The sequence below is a fragment of the Esox lucius genome, chromosome 20 (genome assembly GCF_011004845.1).
Source record: "Esox lucius isolate fEsoLuc1 chromosome 20, fEsoLuc1.pri, whole genome shotgun sequence".
NCBI lineage: Eukaryota > Metazoa > Chordata > Actinopteri > Esociformes > Esocidae > Esox > Esox lucius.
Genome location: NC_047588.1, coordinates 42,989,158 through 43,009,136, shown reverse-complemented (window position 1 = coordinate 43,009,136; position 19,979 = coordinate 42,989,158). Strand labels below are relative to the sequence as shown.

General features: G+C 46.3%; 1 protein-coding gene across 7 annotated transcripts in view; it reads right to left on the bottom strand.

The window, feature by feature from the left end:
* raph1a (Ras association (RalGDS/AF-6) and pleckstrin homology domains 1a) overlaps positions 1–19,979 on the bottom strand; it is an 86,999-nt gene that overhangs the window by 31,803 nt on the left and 35,217 nt on the right. For 6 of the 7 annotated variants that reach the window (XM_034288625.1, XM_034288624.1, XM_034288626.1 and 3 more), the window contains exons 3-6: positions 12,429–12,557; positions 11,226–11,340; positions 9,691–10,313; positions 5,896–5,970 (exon numbers count right to left, since the gene is read on the bottom strand). In XM_034288625.1, coding sequence (XP_034144516.1) covers positions 5,896–5,970; positions 9,691–10,313; positions 11,226–11,340; positions 12,429–12,557 — 942 coding nt within the window. The remainder of the gene's footprint in view (positions 1–5,895; positions 5,971–9,690; positions 10,314–11,225; positions 11,341–12,428; positions 12,558–19,979) is intronic. The other variant, XM_034288623.1, reaches the window with a different exon arrangement.

Sequence of the window (19,979 nt, the reverse complement as noted above, 5' to 3'; positions counted from 1 at the left end):
CATTCCAAAAGTGTGTTGAACACATCCAACCCCCAGTCATCCCCTTTTTCCCACCGTCCCCCCCCATGCCTACCAAGGCTTCATCCCTCGTCCTACCAAGGCTTCATCCCTCGTCCTACCAAGGCTTCATCCCTCGTCCTACCAAGGCTTCATCCCTTGTCCTATCCAGACTCTCCTCGTCATGTAGACAGATTAACCCTTCACCGTTCACTCACCTGGCTTCTCCAGCAAGACGCCATGGTGAAAATCCCTCTGCTACAAACAGCAGGCTGTGGTTCTGGTAAATATCACTCTGCTACAAACAGCAGGCTGTGGTTCTGGTAAATATCCCTCTGCTACAAACAGCAGGCTGTGGTTCTGGTAAATATCACTCTGCTACAAACAGCAGGCTGTGGTTCTGGTAAATATCAGTCTGCTACAAACAGCAGGCTGTGGGACTGGTAAATATCACTCTGCTACAAACATCAGGCTGTGGTTCTGGTAAATATCACTCTGCTACAAACATCAGGCTGTGGTTCTGGTAAATATCACTCTGCTACAAACATCAGGCTGTGGTTCTGGTAAATATCACTCTGCTACAAACATCAGGCTGTGGTTCTGGTAAATATTCCTCTGCGACAAACAGTAGGCAGTGGTTCTGTGCTCCATCTTGACAGAACACCCAAGTCCAGTTTCCACAAGGTAGAAAATTGAAGGGTCTTTTCTGTACAATCGGTCTCATTGTCGTGAGAAAAACATATTTCAGAGATGACTGTTATTGTTCAAATTCTTCCACTGTATTAATTCTCCCATGGCTTAGCCTTTGGAATCATTTGGATGAGAGCCACATCAGAATAGATCAGAATTTCTCAGATGAACATGATGGGTAAACGTTAAGACATATTGAGATAACAGTATATCCAGAAAATACACCCAGATAGTCCTCCGGCTCTGAAAAACTTCAAATGAACTGGAACAACCAGAATATCTCTCGGCGAGACAAAAACAAACAAGGTCCCGTGGTAAAACTGTCCAATAAGCCAATGCTGGTAGTAGACATCATATATAAAGTGGTACCTAGTAGACAGAGAATCTAATTGATTCAGAAGTTACCCACTCAAACACGCACCTAGCCAGGGAAACAAGCGCCCAGCCCGACTCCTGGCAGGAACAGAGAACATGAGTGAGGACGCGGGGGGGGGACTGGCTGTTCCAACACAGTGATTCTGCGCTCTCCCTTTCGGCTGTGATAATTCTCTTTACTCCCCCCTCCCTCTCTCCCTGTCTCTCTCTTTCTGTCGCTCTCCATCCATCTCTGGGAACGTGCAGAGTCAGAGCATAATCCCTGACAAACGGGAAGGGGGGGGGCAGGCTTTCCTGAAGAACCAATCAGGCTGCAGCTTTGGCTCCCAGCCCAGTGATCCCACCCCTTCAGATCCTGGATGTCCAACCAACTCAAATGGCAGAGCAGAGGGGCAGCGGTGGGGTCAGCGGGCGGGGGGGCATTAACGGTCAAGCCTCTTACGAAGCATCCCCAGTAAACAACCCATCAACACAAACAACAGCACATCCTGCACGGCTGCCATAGCAACAGCGGAACTCGGCGCATGAAAAACTCGGTGACAGCACAGGCTGGAGGCGAGGGGATCACCTGTGAATGCACACCGTATACAACCCCCTTATCAACCTCACCAACCGAGGCGCCAGATGAGTCTGGCCGATGACCCGCAGCCCAGAAAGCTTCTTACTGTGTGGAGATGATAATTCCCCAACCTCCTAATATACGTGGGTGACCTACATGGTGTTGAACACCACAGAGAACACTGCTGCCCCATTAAAAATAACTCCTTTTGAAGTTTTCATTTCCCCTCCTGGGTTGCAGGAGTATGTATTGTATAATGTGCTGTACTGACTCATGTGGAGAAGTAGGACACAGAATATGAATATGTACGATGCAGAGTGAGTGTGTGTGTGTGTGTGTGTGTGTGTGTGTGCGCGCTGCGCTGGGCTCCTCGGGGACAGAGTAACCCTGGCTCACTGTAGCCCCCCCACAGAACAGCGTTGAGTGTGTCGTGGGCTTCTCTGGCCCTCAGAGACAGACGGAGCAGAAGAAATGTGCAGAATCAAAACTAAATAAAAACAAAGATAAACCAGGAAAAAAGCAAACAGTTGATTCATAAGGTCTCGGGGTGAGGAGGCAGGAAAGCCCACAGGCATCACACACACCAGTAGCTGCTTCCCCTATGGCATTCTGGGAATTGTCAGGGTTGTCTGGGGAGAGATGAACGTGGAACATGGAGCCTTTCAGATAAGAGGCGGGACGATGAGAGAAACAATGTCCATCATCAATGTTCTGTCACTGCAGGGAAAACCAGGAATGGGACAAACTGGCTGTTTTCCTGAACACTTACTCTTAATGGTTTTCCATTAAAATCACAGAAATTGTGAATTTCCATGTGAATAGGCAAACGCATCTTGTTTTTGTGGTACAACCACATGTATGGAGATAGAAATCTATCACAATGTAGAAACCTGTAAGTAACGAGTCATAAACACGTTATGCGCTGTCAAATAAAAATCACAGTCAAGAAACATGTAGATTCGCTATAACATTTACCAAAAGAATGTGGACATTAATCATCCTTTGTTTTTGTTTACGATTTGTTATTTGTTTTTGGATGTTGACATATGTTTGTGAAACTAAATACATATTTCCTGACAGTGATTTGTTATTTGCCAGCTGCATTATGTATTCATCTCCATTCACAAGGGATCAATGAGATGCTCTGAAATTGTTTTAGAGCCGGTGACCGTTATTAGAAAATGTGCCACATGGCTAATCCAATGAAGATGTAACTAAAAGGAAAGGCTGCACCAAACAGGTAGGCTTGATATTTAGCTAGGAATCTGAATGGAGTTGTAACTCAGAAAACAGTTTATTTTACATTAGCCTGGCGTTAGCTTAGCTGGCGTTAGAAAACACACATTTATTTGTAATTACTTAGCGGCCACGTAACCTAGTTTTCTGAAGCTCCTCTCTCTATTGTCAGCAGCCCTTTCCAGGTTCATAGCCGGCATGGTTCCAGCCTCCCCCGTCATCAGAAACACACGTGTTTAGGGCATATTATTAGGACAAACTTTGTGGAGGCATTGACGCATTAAATCGAATCTTTGTGGAACCCAATCACCCATGCTTAGAACCAGATTGATGGATCCCTCGTTAATGCACCAGCTATAAAAGAAAAATGCTCGGTTGGCTCAAGTGCTAAATTACAGCAGCCAACTCATTAGCCTGTTAAAGTATTACTCATCAATGAGTAAAGAGGCCTACAGTTCCTGTTGTGAATGTGGAACAATACAGTCATACAACTACATCCAGGAGAAGTCCTGGCCTGAACCACTGTTCTTTACTGGGTAATATGGAGGTCTTCTACTAGATCATTCTGTAGCCGTGACCCCCCCGTCCTGACCTCAACGCGTGATGCACACCTAGTCATAGACAGGATGGAGAACACTGGGAGGCCAGGCTATAGGACCACATCCACAGTAGAAAATGGCTATAGAGCACAGACAGTTTTGGATCCAGGCTATGGATGAAACTGAAAAGCCATATCTCTGAAGTACTGATTGTTTAGGACCCAGGCTATGGATGTAACTTAACAGCCATATCTCTGAGGTACTGATTGTTTAAGACCCAGGCTATGGATGAAACTTAACAGCCATATCTCTGAGGTACTGATTGTTTAAGACCCAGGCTATGGATGAAACTTAACAGCCATATCTCTGAAGTACTGATTGTTTAGGACCCAGGCTATGGATGAAACTGAAAAGCCATATCTCTGAGGTACTGATTGTTTAAGACCCAGGCTATGGATGTAACTTAACAGCCATATCTCTGAAGTACTGATTGTTTAGGACCCAGGCTATGGATGAAACTGAACAGCCATATCTCTGAAGTACTGATTGTTTAGGACCCAGGCTATGGATGAAACTGAACAGCCATATCTCTGAAGTACTGATTGTTTAGGACCCAGGCTATGGATGAAACTGAACAGCCATATCTCTGAAGTACTGATTGTTTAGGACCCAGGCTATGGATGAAACTGAACAGCCATATCTCTGAAGTACTGATTGTTTAGGACCCAGGCTATGGATGAAACTGAACAGCCATATCTCTGAAGTACTGATTGTTTAGGACCCAGGCTATGGATGAAACTGAACAGCCATATCTCTGAAGTACTGATTGTTGTTGTTGTTTTTGAGAGGACCGTCCACCTGGAGGACAAAGAAACACTGCCTATAGAACACATGGTACAGCAACATTGTTGCATTTAGAAATACAACCCAATTCAGATTTCACTTTGACCAATCACGTCAGATCTTTTTAGACCTGATTCAATTGGGTAAAATCAAACCAATTACCATTGGCTTCACATGTAAACAAAGTTCCATTGAATGCCAAAGACAACCCACAACTCCCAGCAGATTCCCTGCATGGATACGGATAAAGCTAGCTGCATGGCAGAAAACAGAAGACAAGCTGCATATAACAATATTTTCCAGTTCAGGTTAATTTCCCAACATGAACATTATGAATTGGTTTGGGTGTAAAGGTCATTCCAGTTCAGATACATGCATTTGCATGCCTTTACAGAAACACTCGTAAGTTTCCAAGACGTTTAGAGTCATCCACACACACCAGCATAATACACTGGCATGTCAACCACACCCATGAAACAACACACTATGCATTCTATGCTGTTAGAAAGGAACAACACACGCATGCACCAATGCATTAGGACATCTGTATTGACTTGATGGAACTGCTGTGCATCTGAGTCTCATCCCTGTGGAACAGCAACAAGGTGCAGAGACTACAGAGGGAGCAGGTTAGAGAAGCCAGGTAGAGGAGCAGAAAGGGAGCAGTGTAGAGGAGCAGAAAGGGAGGGAGGAGAAATATGCAGGACGGGGAAGGGAGGGATGACAACATGCTAGAGGTGACTGGGGCTGAAGATTGACATCATTTTTGCACATAGATTACCTGATAAACACTGTCTGTTGTAAATCTACCACACACTTTACATTACCTGATAAACACTGTCTGTTGTAAATCTACCACACACTTTACATTACCTGATAAACACTGTCTGTTGTAAATCTACCACACACTTTACATTACCTGATAAACACTGTCTGTTGTAAATCTACCACACACTTTACATTACCTGATAAACACTGTCTGTTGTAAATCTACCACACACTTTACATTACCTGATAAACACTGTCTGTTGTAAATCTACCACACACTTTACATTACCTGATAAACACTGTCTGTTGTAAATCTACCACACACTTTACATTACCTGATAAACACTGTCTGTTGTAAATCTACCACACACTTTACATTACCTGATAAACACTGTCTGTTGTAAATCTACCACACACTTTACATTACCTGATATGCACTGGCTGTTGAAAATCTACTACATACCGTAGAATACCTGATAAACACTGTTATACATCTTCCACATACTGTAAACTACCAGATATACAATGTCTAATCTATCATGTTCTGTAGAATACCTGATAAGCACGGCCTTTTATTGATCTATTACATAGGTAATCCACTCTCAGTAGGACAATCTTAACCTACAGGAAGTTTGGACTTGTGATTAGGGTCAATGATCTTTACTCTGCATTGATCTACAGTAGACATGGATGAATGGATGACCTTTTTGGCAGAATAAAATTAAGGAAGCAAAACACATGAAAAGGTCAATCAACTGAGGAAAGGAAATTACAAGAGGTAGGGGCTCATTATTGCATGGAGGTGTGGTTAAAAAGCTACCAATGATAGAGGATCTGATAGCATGCAGGACGAATGAGAGCAGAGAAAAGCAAAGAGAGAGGAGTCACCTTGGTCAGCAAGTGAGAGGGCTTTCCTGCTATATTTTTCAGAATCAGGGAGGTTTCCCTGTCCAGATAGGAGTGCTTGGAGCAGAAAGGAGAGAAAGGAAAGAGGGAAATCAGTTATTGGCAATAATAACAAACTGTTCATTTGAAAATGTAAAAGGAAAAAGGTTTTTAAGTTCATCTGAGTAATGAGGACATTAATAAAATGTGTGGCTGATGTGAATCAAGAGAACAGATTGCTGTGGAATATATAGCACAGATTAGTATCATTTAATTCCTCATTCAGTGATTAACCAATCCAGTCACACATTTGTGGGTGGTCTGGCTACAGCAGATAACTAGTGGAAAATTCAAGTAATTCATTTCCCAGGTTTTCTAGAAATCGTGGCTGGAAGAGTCTAGAATTCCATCTTATTCCCCTTTGATTCCAGGAATATTAATCTGGGATATTAATATGGAAGACAAGGGAAATGGATTTTCCTGGAACGCTGCAATATTATTCACAATAAGCACACTTGAAAAGACGTCAGGATGTTGAAAAGGCGTCAGGCTATTGAAGAGACATGAACCGAGCAGAGTAGGAATCTATACAGACCGGACCGGAACCACCATTCATTAGAATGTTGCCTGGAACATCACCCAGCCATCACCACGGAGATGACCTCCTTTACCCATCCATCATAGGAACAACCAAACTAATGTTAGTTCTATTATCTAACTGACTACACCCCCAACAAACACATACAGGTTAGAAAGTGGTTGCATAAGTCCACACAAAACACATTGGAGATTCATTGGAACGCGAGTCCCATTTTTGTCCTCGGCATCGTGCTGAGTCACCTGAGGAGGGTCATGAGGCGAGCCAAACAGAACCGTCCCATCACATGACACCGTCCCATCACATGACACCGTCCCATCACATGACACCGTCCCATCACATGACACCGTCCCATCACATGACACCGTCCCATCACATGACACCGTCCAACCCTTGCAACACTAGTCTGATCCCTGATTTCATTTGGCAGAAAAGACTTCCTACTGGATCTTGGCATTCATTCACTGGTACTAGACCGCACGCATGCAGCACCACTGGTACTAGACCGCACGCATGCAGCACCACTGGTACTAGACCGCACGCATGCAGCACCACTGGTACTAGACCGCACGCATGCAGCACCACTGGTACTAGACCACACGCATGCAGCACCACTGGTACTAGACCGCACGCATGCAGCACCACTGGTACTAGAACACATGAATACAGCACCACTGGTACTAGACTACATGCATGCAGCACCACTGGTACTAGACTACATGCATGCAGCACCACTGGTACTAGACTACATGCATGCAGCACCACTGGTACTAGACTACATGCATGCAGCACCACTGGTACTAGACTACATGCATGCAGCACCACTGGTACTAGACCACACACATACATCCCCAATGGTACTAGACCACACTGTTCGGAGTATGAACTGTAATACTGGATCTAACATGGCACCCTAAATCTCAAAAAGGGCCAGTAGAAAGGTGTGCCATTTGGGACACATTCACAATCCATCTCTCACTGTTTCACAGCCTGTCTACCAGTAAGCCAGTCAGCCAGCTCCAAGTCTTTTATTTCCCTCTTTACACTCCTCTCTACAGGCCTTCCTCTAGCCTGCTTCACCAGGACTACATCTCCATTCTTCAAATGCGGGTCACAGTGATCTTGGTTGGTAACTGTCATTGGTCTGAGCAGTGGAACAGCTGTGTCTAGATCCTTCCAGCATGTTCTGATGGGGTGCATTAAGGATGCTGTTATACTAGGAAGAGTGAATTAATGGAGATGTAAATAACCAGATGGGCTCTGTCATGATCTATATATAGCAGCATAGACTGAGGAAGTAGAGATGGAGGGCGGTGTGGAGATGGAGGGCGGTGTGGAGATGGAGGGCGGTGTGGAGATGGGGAGAGATGGAGGGCGGTGTGGAGATGGGGAGAGATGGAGGGCGGTGTGGAGATGGGGAGAGATGGAGGGCGGTGTGGAGATGGGGAGAGATTGAGGGCGGTGTGGAGATGGGGAGAGATGGAGGGCGGTGTGGAGATGGGGAGAGGTAAGGAAATGGGATGATGAGGGGGAGGAGCAAGAGACATTGAGCAAGACATTGTGAGAAAGCAAGAGAGAAAGAATGCAAGAGCAAATGAGACAGTGGCATCTGAGCTGGAGACTACACGGCCAAAGACATACTACAAAAGGCCAAAGACATACTACAAAAGCCCAAAGACATACTACAAAAGGCCAAAGACATACTACAAAAGGCCAAAGACATACTACAAAAGGCCAAAGACATACTACAAAAGGCCAAAGACATACTACAAAAGGCCAAAGACATACTACAAAAGGCCAAAGACATACTACAAAAGGCCAAAGACATACCACACGGCCAAAGACATACCACACGGCCAAAGACATACTACATATTACACGGCCAAAGACATACTACATATTACACGGCCAAAGACATACTAGACTGCCAAAGAACTCCATCAGTCCTGAATAACCATATACCCTTCATTATCCCAAAATAACTACACCATGTTATCCCAAAGAGCACCCTGAGCAACACTACATTTTCATAAACAACACTTCATACTACATTATCCCTAACAGCCCTATGCACATTATCCAAAACATAATGTTACCCTATATTATACTAAACATCAACTCAAATCCCAATGTGAGAGACCCAGGTCCTTGCCAATTCCCTGATAGCCCAACAACATACAACAGAGTGTTAGCTGAGGATAGCTAGGGGTTTGGGATGCTGATAAGAGTTGATTCAGCTGCAAAAATGTATTTTTTCAAAAGGAGTAGGAATGAATGACCTTGTCACATTCTGGATAATGACCCTGGGTGATACTGACTTCCCCGTTCTCACGAAACAGGCCCTTCACTTCCTGACCCTGTTGGGCTCCACATAGAGCTGGGAACCGGCCTCCTCTACAATAAACCTGCAAAGCATCAACACACTACATTATCCTTAACAACTCTGTATTATCCTAGGCATCCATTTACCCTTAATTACCCTAACTATCAATTCACCATACATTACCCTAATCATCCACATGCCCTACGTTAACCCAAATAACCCTATACACTACATTATCCTAAATAACCTTATCCGAAATAATTCACATTGTAACCCTACATCCCTACCAGAGATTAATGAGGTTTATCGTGGCCCTTTGAGACATCTGTCGGTGTGACAGTTGGTCAGCCGTGTCGGAGTGACAGTTGGTCAGCCGTGTCGGTGTGACAGTTGGTCAGCCGTGTCGGTGTGACAGTTGGTCAGCCGTGTCGGTGTGACAGTTGGTCAGCCGTGTCGGTGTGACAGTTGGTCAGCCGTGTCGGTGTGACAGTTGGTCAGCCGTGTCGGTGTGACAGTTGGTCAGCCGTGTCGGTGTGACAGTTGGTCAGCCGTGTCGGTGTGACAGTTGGTCAGCCGTGTCGGTGTGACAGTTGGTCAGCCGTGTCGGTGAGACAGTTGGTCAGCCGTGTCGGTGTGACAGTAGGTCAGCCGTGTCGGTGTGACAGTAGGTCAGCCGTGTCGGTGTGACAGTAGGTCAGCCGTGTCGGTGTGACAGTTGGTCAGCCGTGTCGGTGTGACAGTTGGTCAGCCGTGTCGGTGTGACAGTTGGTCAGCCGTGTCGGTGTGACAGTTGGTCAGCTGTGTCGGTGTGACAGTTGGGGTCAATCTCTACGTCTATCAGTGTGTATTGACCAGAGATGGGCGGTCTATAGCCTACCTCTGTGCCTCCTGGGGGGCCCTGGTTGGGCCCCAGTGCTGTGGGTGTGGCCCCGTCCTCCTCTGAGGGCCTGAGCACACTGTCCAGAGAGTCCATGCTGCTGGCCGACGCAGAGTTCACAGACGACCGAGAGGAGTGGGCGATGGAGCGCACCTCCTGTTCGCTGACCGTCCCCACCGACCCCGTCCGCCGGTGGCTGTGGTGGTGGGAGACAGGCCTCCGCAAGGTGGAGGAGGAGTAGGAGGTGCTGACTGAAGAGTGGGAGCTCTGCTTAGCCGCCTCGTCCATGCTGAGGGAGGCCTGCTCCAGCTGGGCCGTGATGTCGTCCAGGGAGAGGTTGGAGGCAAGTGGACGACTGTGGCGGGTGGCCACCGTGGAGGCAGGGGAGGCGCGGGTGCTGCTGGAGGTGCTGCCCCCGCTGCTGGAGGTGCCTCCACCACTGCCCCCAGCCCCAGCTCCGCCCCCATGCCCTTTGCTGCTGCGCCCGGCAGGGGGTTTCTGCCGGACCTTGGCGTCTCCAGGTCGTGGCTTTCCTCCGATGGTGCTCAGCTCCTGCTCTATGGAACACAGGTCAGCCATTAGAGCATCCAGGTCCACTGAGTCCCCGCCCTGGTTCAGAGCCTCTGGAATAAAACAGAAACATGAACATTAGCAGCAACAACCACACAGCCATCAGGGGTCAATGTAATGAACACCTACCGTTGATGTTGAATACAGAGAAGTTATGATCAACCTACCGTCGATGTTGAATACGGACAAGTTATGATCAACCTACCGTCGATGTTGAATAAGGACAAGTTATGATCAACCTACCGTCGATGTTGAATAAGGACAAGTTATGATCAACCTACCGTCGATGTTGAATAAGGACAAGTTATGATCAACCTACCGTCGATGTTGAATAAGGACAAGTTATGATCAACCTACCGTCGATGTTGAATAAGGACAAGTTATGATCAACCTACCGTCGATGTTGAATAAGGACAAGTTATGATCAACCTACCGTCGATGTTGAATAAGGACAAGTTATGATCAACCTACCGTCGATGTTGAATAAGGACAAGTTATGATCAACCTACCGTCGATGTTGAATACGGAGAAGTTATGATCAACCTACCGTCGATGTTGAATACGGAGAAGTTATGATCAACCTACCGTCGATGTTGAATACGGAGAAGTTATTATCAACCTACCGTCGATGTTGAATACGGAGAAGTTATTATCAACCTACCGTCGATGTTGAATACGGAGAAGTTATGATCAACCTACCGTCGATGTTGAATACGGAGAAGTTATGATCAACCTACAGTCGATGTTGAATACGGAGAAGTTATGATCAACCTACCGTCGATGTTGAATACGGAGAAGTTATTATCAACCTACCGTCGATGTTGAATACGGAGAAGTTATGATTAACCTACCGTCGATGTTGAATACGGAGAAGTTATGATCAACCTACCGTCGATGTTGAATACGGAGAAGTTATGATTAACCTACCGTCGATGTTGAATACGGAGAAGTTATTATCAACCTACCGTTGATGTTGTATATGGAGAAGCGGTTGCAGAAGTTAGCCATGTTAGTCTCCTGTCTGAGGGGGGCTTTCTGGGGGGCCTTCTGGACCACTTCTGGTTTTCCATCATCTAGACTCTGGAGAAGAGACAAAAGGGAGATGGATCCATGAGGATAGCATCCACGGTGATGATACTCACTACAAAGATTATTATAACAATGCTCAATGATTTAACTGAGGCAGTCATAAGTTAAAACAGATACTAAGGCAATTAAAACAGGAGGAATCAATCATGATTAGGGTCAGTTAATTGGATTAAAGGGGCATTTTACCCAGGGGAATCTAATTGGGTTAAAGGGTTTTTTCACCCTGGGGGAATATAGATTGAGAGATTAAGGTCAGTGAGATTTGATTCCTACAGTTAAATTATTCTGCTAGTTAGTGATTATTTGGTAGAACAAAAGGTGGTGTCATTCATAGTGACTAGTGACTGGATTGTGTGAACAGTTGAGAAAGCATGACTTTGCGGTCAAAATAAAATGTTGATTGGAAAAAGCTATTTCTACTGGTAAATGTGTCAGTGTTTGTGTTGTTACCTGTTGTGTGATAACCGCAAAGGAATGGCCTACTGAGCATGTACAAACCATGGGCATACAGTATAGTTGCTCATATCAGCTGAGCAAACATTGAAAGAGCATGAATCTGCTTGTCAAACGGACACAATCATGGGGAAAAGTAATTCCGCCTGGTAATTAAATGTGTTAATGTTACTGTCGGCAGGGTTTAAAGGCAGTAACCATGAATGTGGTGTTTAACAATGAGATCTGCTGTAGGTACTTATGGTGCATTACTGGCACAAGCTAACGAAACACAGAGCATTTTCTGCCTTAGTTTGTAATTACTACAGACTGGCACAGAAACCACATGGGTGCGATAAACATTAGTGTTTTTAAAACAACAACTATTGCTTTAAAGTGTCTTTTGTTTTAGAGGTTGTATTACTTTCTTAATCCCTGATGGCCATTATTCCAGGGATGCGTTTTCTACATTCACTAAGAATGCTAGAAGTTATGGAATTTCATGAACAGACTAATGGAGGGGAACTTAACTCTACCACAAATTCATACATTAGTAATCAGCACTTGAAGTGAGTTATGTCTAAAATCCCTTTTAAGGAGAGTTCATTGTGTTTGGGGGGAGTGGGTTACTTAGTGAGACGTCTGACCTGTGTGAGTTTGTCCAGCTCCCCCAGCCAGGCTCCAAACATCTTGTCCAGATCCTGATCCTCCTTATCACTGTCCTCCTCATCCCCTCCCTCGGTGTGGTCAAGCTCCTCGTCAGACAGCTGCTCCATCTGTAACACAGGGTAACGTCAGCCCCACGGACCCAGGGAGCAACGTCAGCCCCACGGACCCAGAGAGTAACGACAGCCCCACGGACCCCCTGGGGTAAGGCCCATGGGATAAGGCCCATGGGATAAGGCCCAGAGGGCAACATCAGCTACACTGACTCACAGAGATTAAACAGCCACAGAACCCTAAACATTAAAACAGAAAAATAGACATCATCCCTGAAGCAAGTGGCACAGACTTCAGTCTCCTAACAAAGTCACTGGCTTCATCATTCCAGCTACATTATTTTCAAATGGTTTGGAAAGCTACCCGGGGGGATTTGGCTTAGTGTTACAGGGGGTTGCAGGAACCCATTAGTTATAGTGTTAAAGGAGTGGGGATTTGGATTGGGATGGTTTGTCTTTAGGGGAACTCTAGTTATGATCTAGCAGTGCCCCCTAGTGGTGAATTGCAGAACCTTGTGTCAACATGCTACGTAGAGCAGCCAAAACCATGTCAGTCCATATCTCTGAATTACACAGGGACCATGCAACACCATACGTCAAGGCAAAGTGTTGGTTGCTCTTCTAGAGAAACCCTCTTTTTGACTGGGCTCCAGAAACAGGGTCTGAATCATCATCTCCATCCTCTGTGGTTTCTGGCTTCCCTTCTGTAAACACAGAGGTCTGTCCTCAGAAACACACTGGAAAGATGCTAGAACCAATCAACTGAACCGAATCTGGACTGAAACACGGTCACATGGTCAGAGACTGACAGTAGCCCCACCCATTATCCAAAACAAAGCAACGCTCAAATGTCGATCTAACAGAGAATAACACCCAGAAGCAACATAAAGTCATATAGTATCCTGCATAAACACTGGAGACCTCAGCCTCTGCTCACACTAATCTTTAATCCTCTTAAAATTCCCGACATTTCCATTGCTTTATTGTAGTTGTATTCTGACCCAGTCTGGATCCCGGGGGAAACCAGTGGTCTGGTCAAGGTCCCGGGCCAGGCGGAGATCTGAGGTAGGTGTAAAGACTAAACCCACATCCAGTCTACAGTAACACTCTGATCCCATTATGGGATGAACGGAACAGACCAGGTTGACCAGGCATGACCTCTGACCCATTGAGGCGTCAGGGTGGAGAGGACAACACCCAACTCACTGGGACTGGGGCACAGAGACATACTAGGGAACATTATAGTACAACACATTTATCACATTACCAGGAACCTCTCTGTGCCGGTTAGGACCGAACGGATGACATCTCTCTGTGCCGCTTAGGACCGAACGGATGACATCTCTCTGTGCCGCTTAGGACCGAACGGATGACATCTCTCTGTGCCGCTTAGGACCGAACGGATGACATCTCTCTGTGCCGCTTAGGACCGAACGGATGACATCTCTCTGTGCCGCTTAGGACCGAACGGATGACATCTCTCTGTGCAGCTTAGGACCGAACGGATGACATCTCTCTGTGCAGCTTAGGACCGAACGGATGACATCTCTCTGTGCCGCTTAGGACCGAACGGATGACATCTCTCTGTGCCGGTTAGGACAGAACGGATGACATCTCTCTGTGCCGGTTAGGACAGAACGGATGACATCTTTCTGTGCCGGTTAGGACAGAACGGATGACATCTCTCTGTGCCGGTTAGGACAGAACGGATGACATCTCTCTGTGCCGGTTAGGACAGAACGGATGACATCTCTCTGTGCCGGTTAGGACAGAACGGATGACATCTTTCTGTGCCGGTTAGGACAGAACAGATTACATCGCTCTATGCTGGCTATGACATAACCTAATCCAGAGACTGTGAATTTACAGGGTGGATTTCCTACATCAGAGAGGGGCCAGTGGATGACAATGTTGACACTTTAATAGACACAACACAGGCTCAGGAAAAACCAACAGGCCTTGAGTGGATGACACGTAGGAGACGTCGCCCTTGTAACAACGGATAAGATACACTTCCGGGCTCAGAACCATCGACGGGCTGAGTAATAATACCAGGCTGGGTACCAAGGTCTACATTAGTCCCTGAGAATGAAAACCAGTATGGAATGAAAAACCGCTGACCTAATTAAACTTTCAAAAGACCATTCTCTGGATCAGAAGGAACGTTTGTTGTTGTATCAAGATTTTCTCTAGGGGTTCAATAACATTCATTTGGTGTATGTCAACCTCATTAAAACATAAGAGCAATCATCACTAAGCACTTCCATAAGGTAAGTGCAGCTATTCTGGGAAGCCATTCAGTACTCCAACAGTTTTGTGCTGGAGGTTTCAGGGCAGGTCAACTTCGTCCATCCCCAGATAGTCAGGTTGGTCTTATTAGAGAGGTACAGTTCATACTGGAATGTTTCTCTCATGGATGCGTCATTCTTCTACTCTTCTACTAGCTCGGTACTAACTGGAGAGGGAGAACTTCCAGAACCATGAACCTCTCTGCTGTTTTGTTAAAACAATTATCATACGGTTGCATTGACTGCAGAGCGCAGGCCAAGAGGTTTAGAAGCTGAGCCTATGCAAGGTGTTTCCCTGGACACAAGCAGAGGGGTTGTGTAGCAAAACAACAGTGAGCTGGGTAAGGGTTGTGTAGCAGAACAACAGTGAGCCGGTTAAGGGTTGTGTAGCAGAACAACAGTGAGCTGGGTAAGGGTTGTGTAGCAGAACAACAGTGAGCTGGGTAAGGGTTGTGTAGCAGAACAACAGTGAGCTGAGTAAGGGTTGTGTAGCAGGGCTGTCTCAATGTCGAGGTTATGGAAAAACAGCGTATATTTTAAACAACAACAAACATGGTGAACTTTCTCACATCAGGATTTCATAAGCACAAATATGAACTTGATTTTGAGGTTTATTCAGTCCACAGGGACTTTTGCACATTTTTCATTGTTCCAATCTGGAACAAAAATGATTGAACTTAATTGCTATGTTCTGTCACTGATTACGAGGAAGTATTTCCCACAGTATAAATAGTGAGGCACCACAGCCTCATATAGATGTATAATAATGGCTGCATTGCCCCTTCGACACATATAGATCCACTGTCTAATGACAGCCTCTCTCCCTAGAGAGAGTGAACACAGAAAACACCCAGCCAGCGATTAGAGGAGAGCTGTGCTACAATTAGCTCCTGGTGGTCGGGAGGCCTGTCATTTGGGCTGAGCAAGGCTAGAACTCGTGGTGGCTGGGACTCCTCCTTCCCCTAGGATTAGGGTGGGTTAGGTAAGGACTCCTCCTTCCCCTGGGATTAGGGAGGGTTCGGCTGGGACTCCTCCTTCCACTGAGACTATGGAGGGTTCGGCTGGGACGCCTCCTTCCCCTGAGACTATGGAGGGCCTGGCTGGGACGCCTCCTTCCCCTGAGACTATGGAGGGCCTGGCTGGGACGCCTCCTTCCCCTGAGACTATGGAGGGCCTGGCTGGGACGCCTCCTTCCTCTGAGACTAAGGAGGGCCTGGCTGGGACGCCTCCTTCCTCTGAGACTAAGGAGGGCCTGGCTGGGACGCCTCCTTCCACTAAAACTAAGGAGGGCCTGGCTCCTTCCTCTGAGACTAAGGAGGGCCTGGCTGGGACGCCTCCTTCCTCTGAGACTAAGGAGGGCCTGGCTGGGACGCCTCCTTCCACTAAAACTAAGGAGGGCCTGGCTCCTTCCTCTGAGACTAAGGAGGACCTGGCTGGGACGCCTCCTTCCACTGAGACTAAGGAGGGCCTGGCTGGGACGCCTCCTTCTACTGAGACTAAGGAGGGCCTGGCTCCTTCCTCTGAGACTAAGGAGGACCTGGCTGGGACGTTGCTGCCTTCCCATCAAAAGGTACAGTATAGCAGCACTAAAGACACGGGACTGGCCCAGAAGGAAAACATATATGACACATTACAGTAGATGGAATATTACAGAGCATGTCTGACTACTGCTGGTATAGATGCTGAGTCAACTGGGGTGATAAATTCACTTGTTTATTGCTGCACAAACATTTCTGATGTGGAGCCTTCTGACCGCAATAAACACAGGTGGGTATAGTGGAATATGTTGTGTCAGTACTGGAACACTGGTCAACCGTGGAATGTTCTGTCAGTACTGGAACATTGGTTAGTAGTGGAATATGTTGTGTCAGTACTGGAACACTGGTTAATAGTGGAATATGTTGTGTCAGTACTGGAACACTGGTCAGTTGCCAGCAGAGGAAGCTGTTGAGGAACCACAAACATAATGATAAAGGGCTGTTCAGTTGGGAGAGCAAGGAGAGATCACAGCAGGAGGCCCAGACTTCCTTCCAGACAGAAGTTCAGATCACTAAAGGAGGCCCAGACCTCCTTCCAGACAGCAGAAGGGCTCCTCCACAGCCCCCTTTCAGGAAGTCACTTTGTGATTGGTTGTTGAACACAAATGGTCATCATGGTGTTATGTCATAATGCCAAACAATGCTGAGGCAGAAAGCTTTTGTTATGAGAGGAGTGTCCAGCTAAAAAATAAACAGTCATTACTCTGTTGCTGTTCAACCACGCACACACACAAATATTTTACTATACTTATTGGGACTTTATTTGGGATCACAATTTATTTGTATTTCCTCTCTTCTAACTCCTAAACCTAACTTTAATCACAAAACCCCCATTATATCCCTAACCTTGATCCCAAGCCTAAAAAGGCTACTTAGGTGTAGCCTAAGTGACAAAACGCCCTCACTAGTTATTATTTTCCATTGGTTACTGTACTAGACCTGGACCTCACAAATAAGGGACACACACCGCTCCTGTTGCAAGCTTGTCTAAAAATATGCAGTCTGTTTTCCTATTTCTCCCAATCCTCCCTTACTGGAAGTGGGACATCTTTGTGCAGACATTTTCATTCTTCGACTGTTACAATATTTAACTGTCTGACATCTCTAGTCCCCAACTTCAGTAGCTGTAGAACACATCAATGCAGCGTCTGGTTATCATTACAGCTGCGAGGACAGGTCACAGGTTACAAACTGAGATCAGGGTTCAAACCTTCACATCCAACCTTCCAAACATTTCTCCCTTTTGCCAGTCTGCCCACTTAATGTCTGGATAAAGGGCACAAAACAAATAAACAATTTTTTTTTTTTTTTTTTTTAAAGAACTCCTGCCCTGTGTCCTAGCGGTCTGTTACTCATTACACTCCCATGTTGAGGCATGGCTCCAGAGACAACTACCAACCTGACAAGCAGCCAATCACAGCAAACATGGGGACCACAACAACATTCCTTAAGGAGAAACATTCTTGCCACCCAAATGGCACACTATTCCCTTTATAATTCTGTACAGCTATACCAAGACTGGTTAAAAATAGTGAACTGCAGAGGAACTAGTATTCTGGGGGGTTTTCGGACACAGACTGAGTTTTCGATATTAGCAGATAGCTTACAAAACTCTGAAACTCTAAAAAGGTTTAACAGATTGAGCTCAGACCCAGGACATGGACACGAGCAGGAGGCAAGAGCAGAATGGAGAAGCGAAAGGGAACAGAACTATTCTGATAGGATGAAGCGAGGGAGGACAGGACAGACCAAATAGTACAACAGGAAATATCCAGGATGTGTTAGATTCCTCTTTTCCCAGGTGACCTGTTACCAAACCTTGCAGCCCAGCTGTCCCAGGACATTGGAAACTAAGACAACATAGTAGGAGCCTCAGTTCTGAACCATTACATCTTTATTAACAGGGACGGGATGGTGGCTACAGTAGCTAGCTTCAGCGGGAGAACGTCACTGCAGTAGCTAGCTTCAGCGGGAGAACGTCACTGCAGTAGCTAGCTTCAGCGGGATAACGTCACTGCAGTAGCTAGCTTCAGCGGGAGAACGTCACTGCAGTAGCTAGCTTCAGCGGGAGAACGTCACTGCAGTAGCTAGCTTCAGCGGGATAACGTCACTGCAGTAGCTAGCTTCAGCGGGATAACGTCACTGCAGTAGCTAGCTTCAGCGGGATAACGTCACTGCAGTAGCTAGCTTCAGCGGGAGAACGTCACTGCAGTAGCTAGCTTCAGCGGGAGAACGTCACTGCAGTAGCTAGCTTCAGCGGGATAACGTCACTGCAGTAGCTAGCTTCCGCGGGAGAATGTCACTGCAGTAGCTAGCTTCCGCGGGATAACGTCACTGCAGTAGCTAGCTTCCGCGGGATAACGTCACTGCAGTAGCTAGCTTCCGCGGGATAACGTCACTGCAGTAGCTAGCTTCAGCGGGAGAACGTCACTGCAGTAGCTAGCTTCAGCGAGAAAACATTGCTACAGTAGCTCGCTTCAGCAGGAGAACATCGCTACAGTAGTTGTTTCAAAAGAGTTTGAGTGATAACATTCGGGTTGGTCTCTTCTGATGTAAGACAACTGAGTGGTAGTATTGTTGTTATCCAATCTATACCAGAGATCGACATCTTCACGTGATGTCCTGGATATTGACCCATCTGATCTCCACCTACACGTACATGCTTCCACACGTACACACACCTAGCCCACTACACACCAGGCAGGCAAGTCAGGCAGGGCTAGCCAATCAGATACTGCCGTGAGGAGTAAGAATTTGACCTCACTCTGCTTTCCAGCCTGCCTGTCGCCAAGGAGGTTTTCACACCAAAACACTGCTTTTTTCTGAACTCAGAAAATTTGAGTGACTTGTACATTCATGTTGCCTTTCACATGTTGGTGGAAAATCAAAGAAAAAGTTATAAAGTTTGGGACAGATGTGTAACCCTGGGTTGAGGGAGGACGGAACTAGGGCATTATTATCTGATAACCAAATGACTGCAATGAACACATGGTTTAGTTTTGGCATTCCAATTTATTTTTAACTGGTCAGTTTGAAACCAAGCAGACCAAAATGAAAAAAAATATAATGTAACAAACGACTGAATTCTGACTAGAACTAAATTTCACAACTTCCCTCAAACCTATAATAGCACACTATTTTTGAGAAGGGACAAGGGTCAAAACGAATGCACCATGTATGGAGGGAATAGGGTGGGAATTGGAGCTCAACCCATGTCATCCTGGCATCTCCACCTGTTAACACTCCACCCAAAGGGATAAGGACGAGCTGCGAAGCCCCTGACAGCCCGGGTAGAAATACTACACACACAGCTCAGACAGACACGACAGAAGAGGCAAACATGACACATCTCTGACCTCCGGGGTCAGAGGTCATAGTATTTAGGCATTGGGAAGACTGGGACCAGTTGGGTTAGGTATGACCACTAAGTGACACCTGCTGATGTAAAAAGGGCTTTATAAAACACGAGTGATTGATTTAACCAGTCACCGAAAGGTTCCACACTCCGATGATAGTCCCACAGCCCAGGGGAGATGGCGTATCACTGCAGAATGCTGATGTAGACATGCTGTTTGACTGTTCACTGAATTCTAAATAAATCACAGACAGTGTCACCAGCAAAGCACCATCACACCTCCTCCTCCATGCTTCAC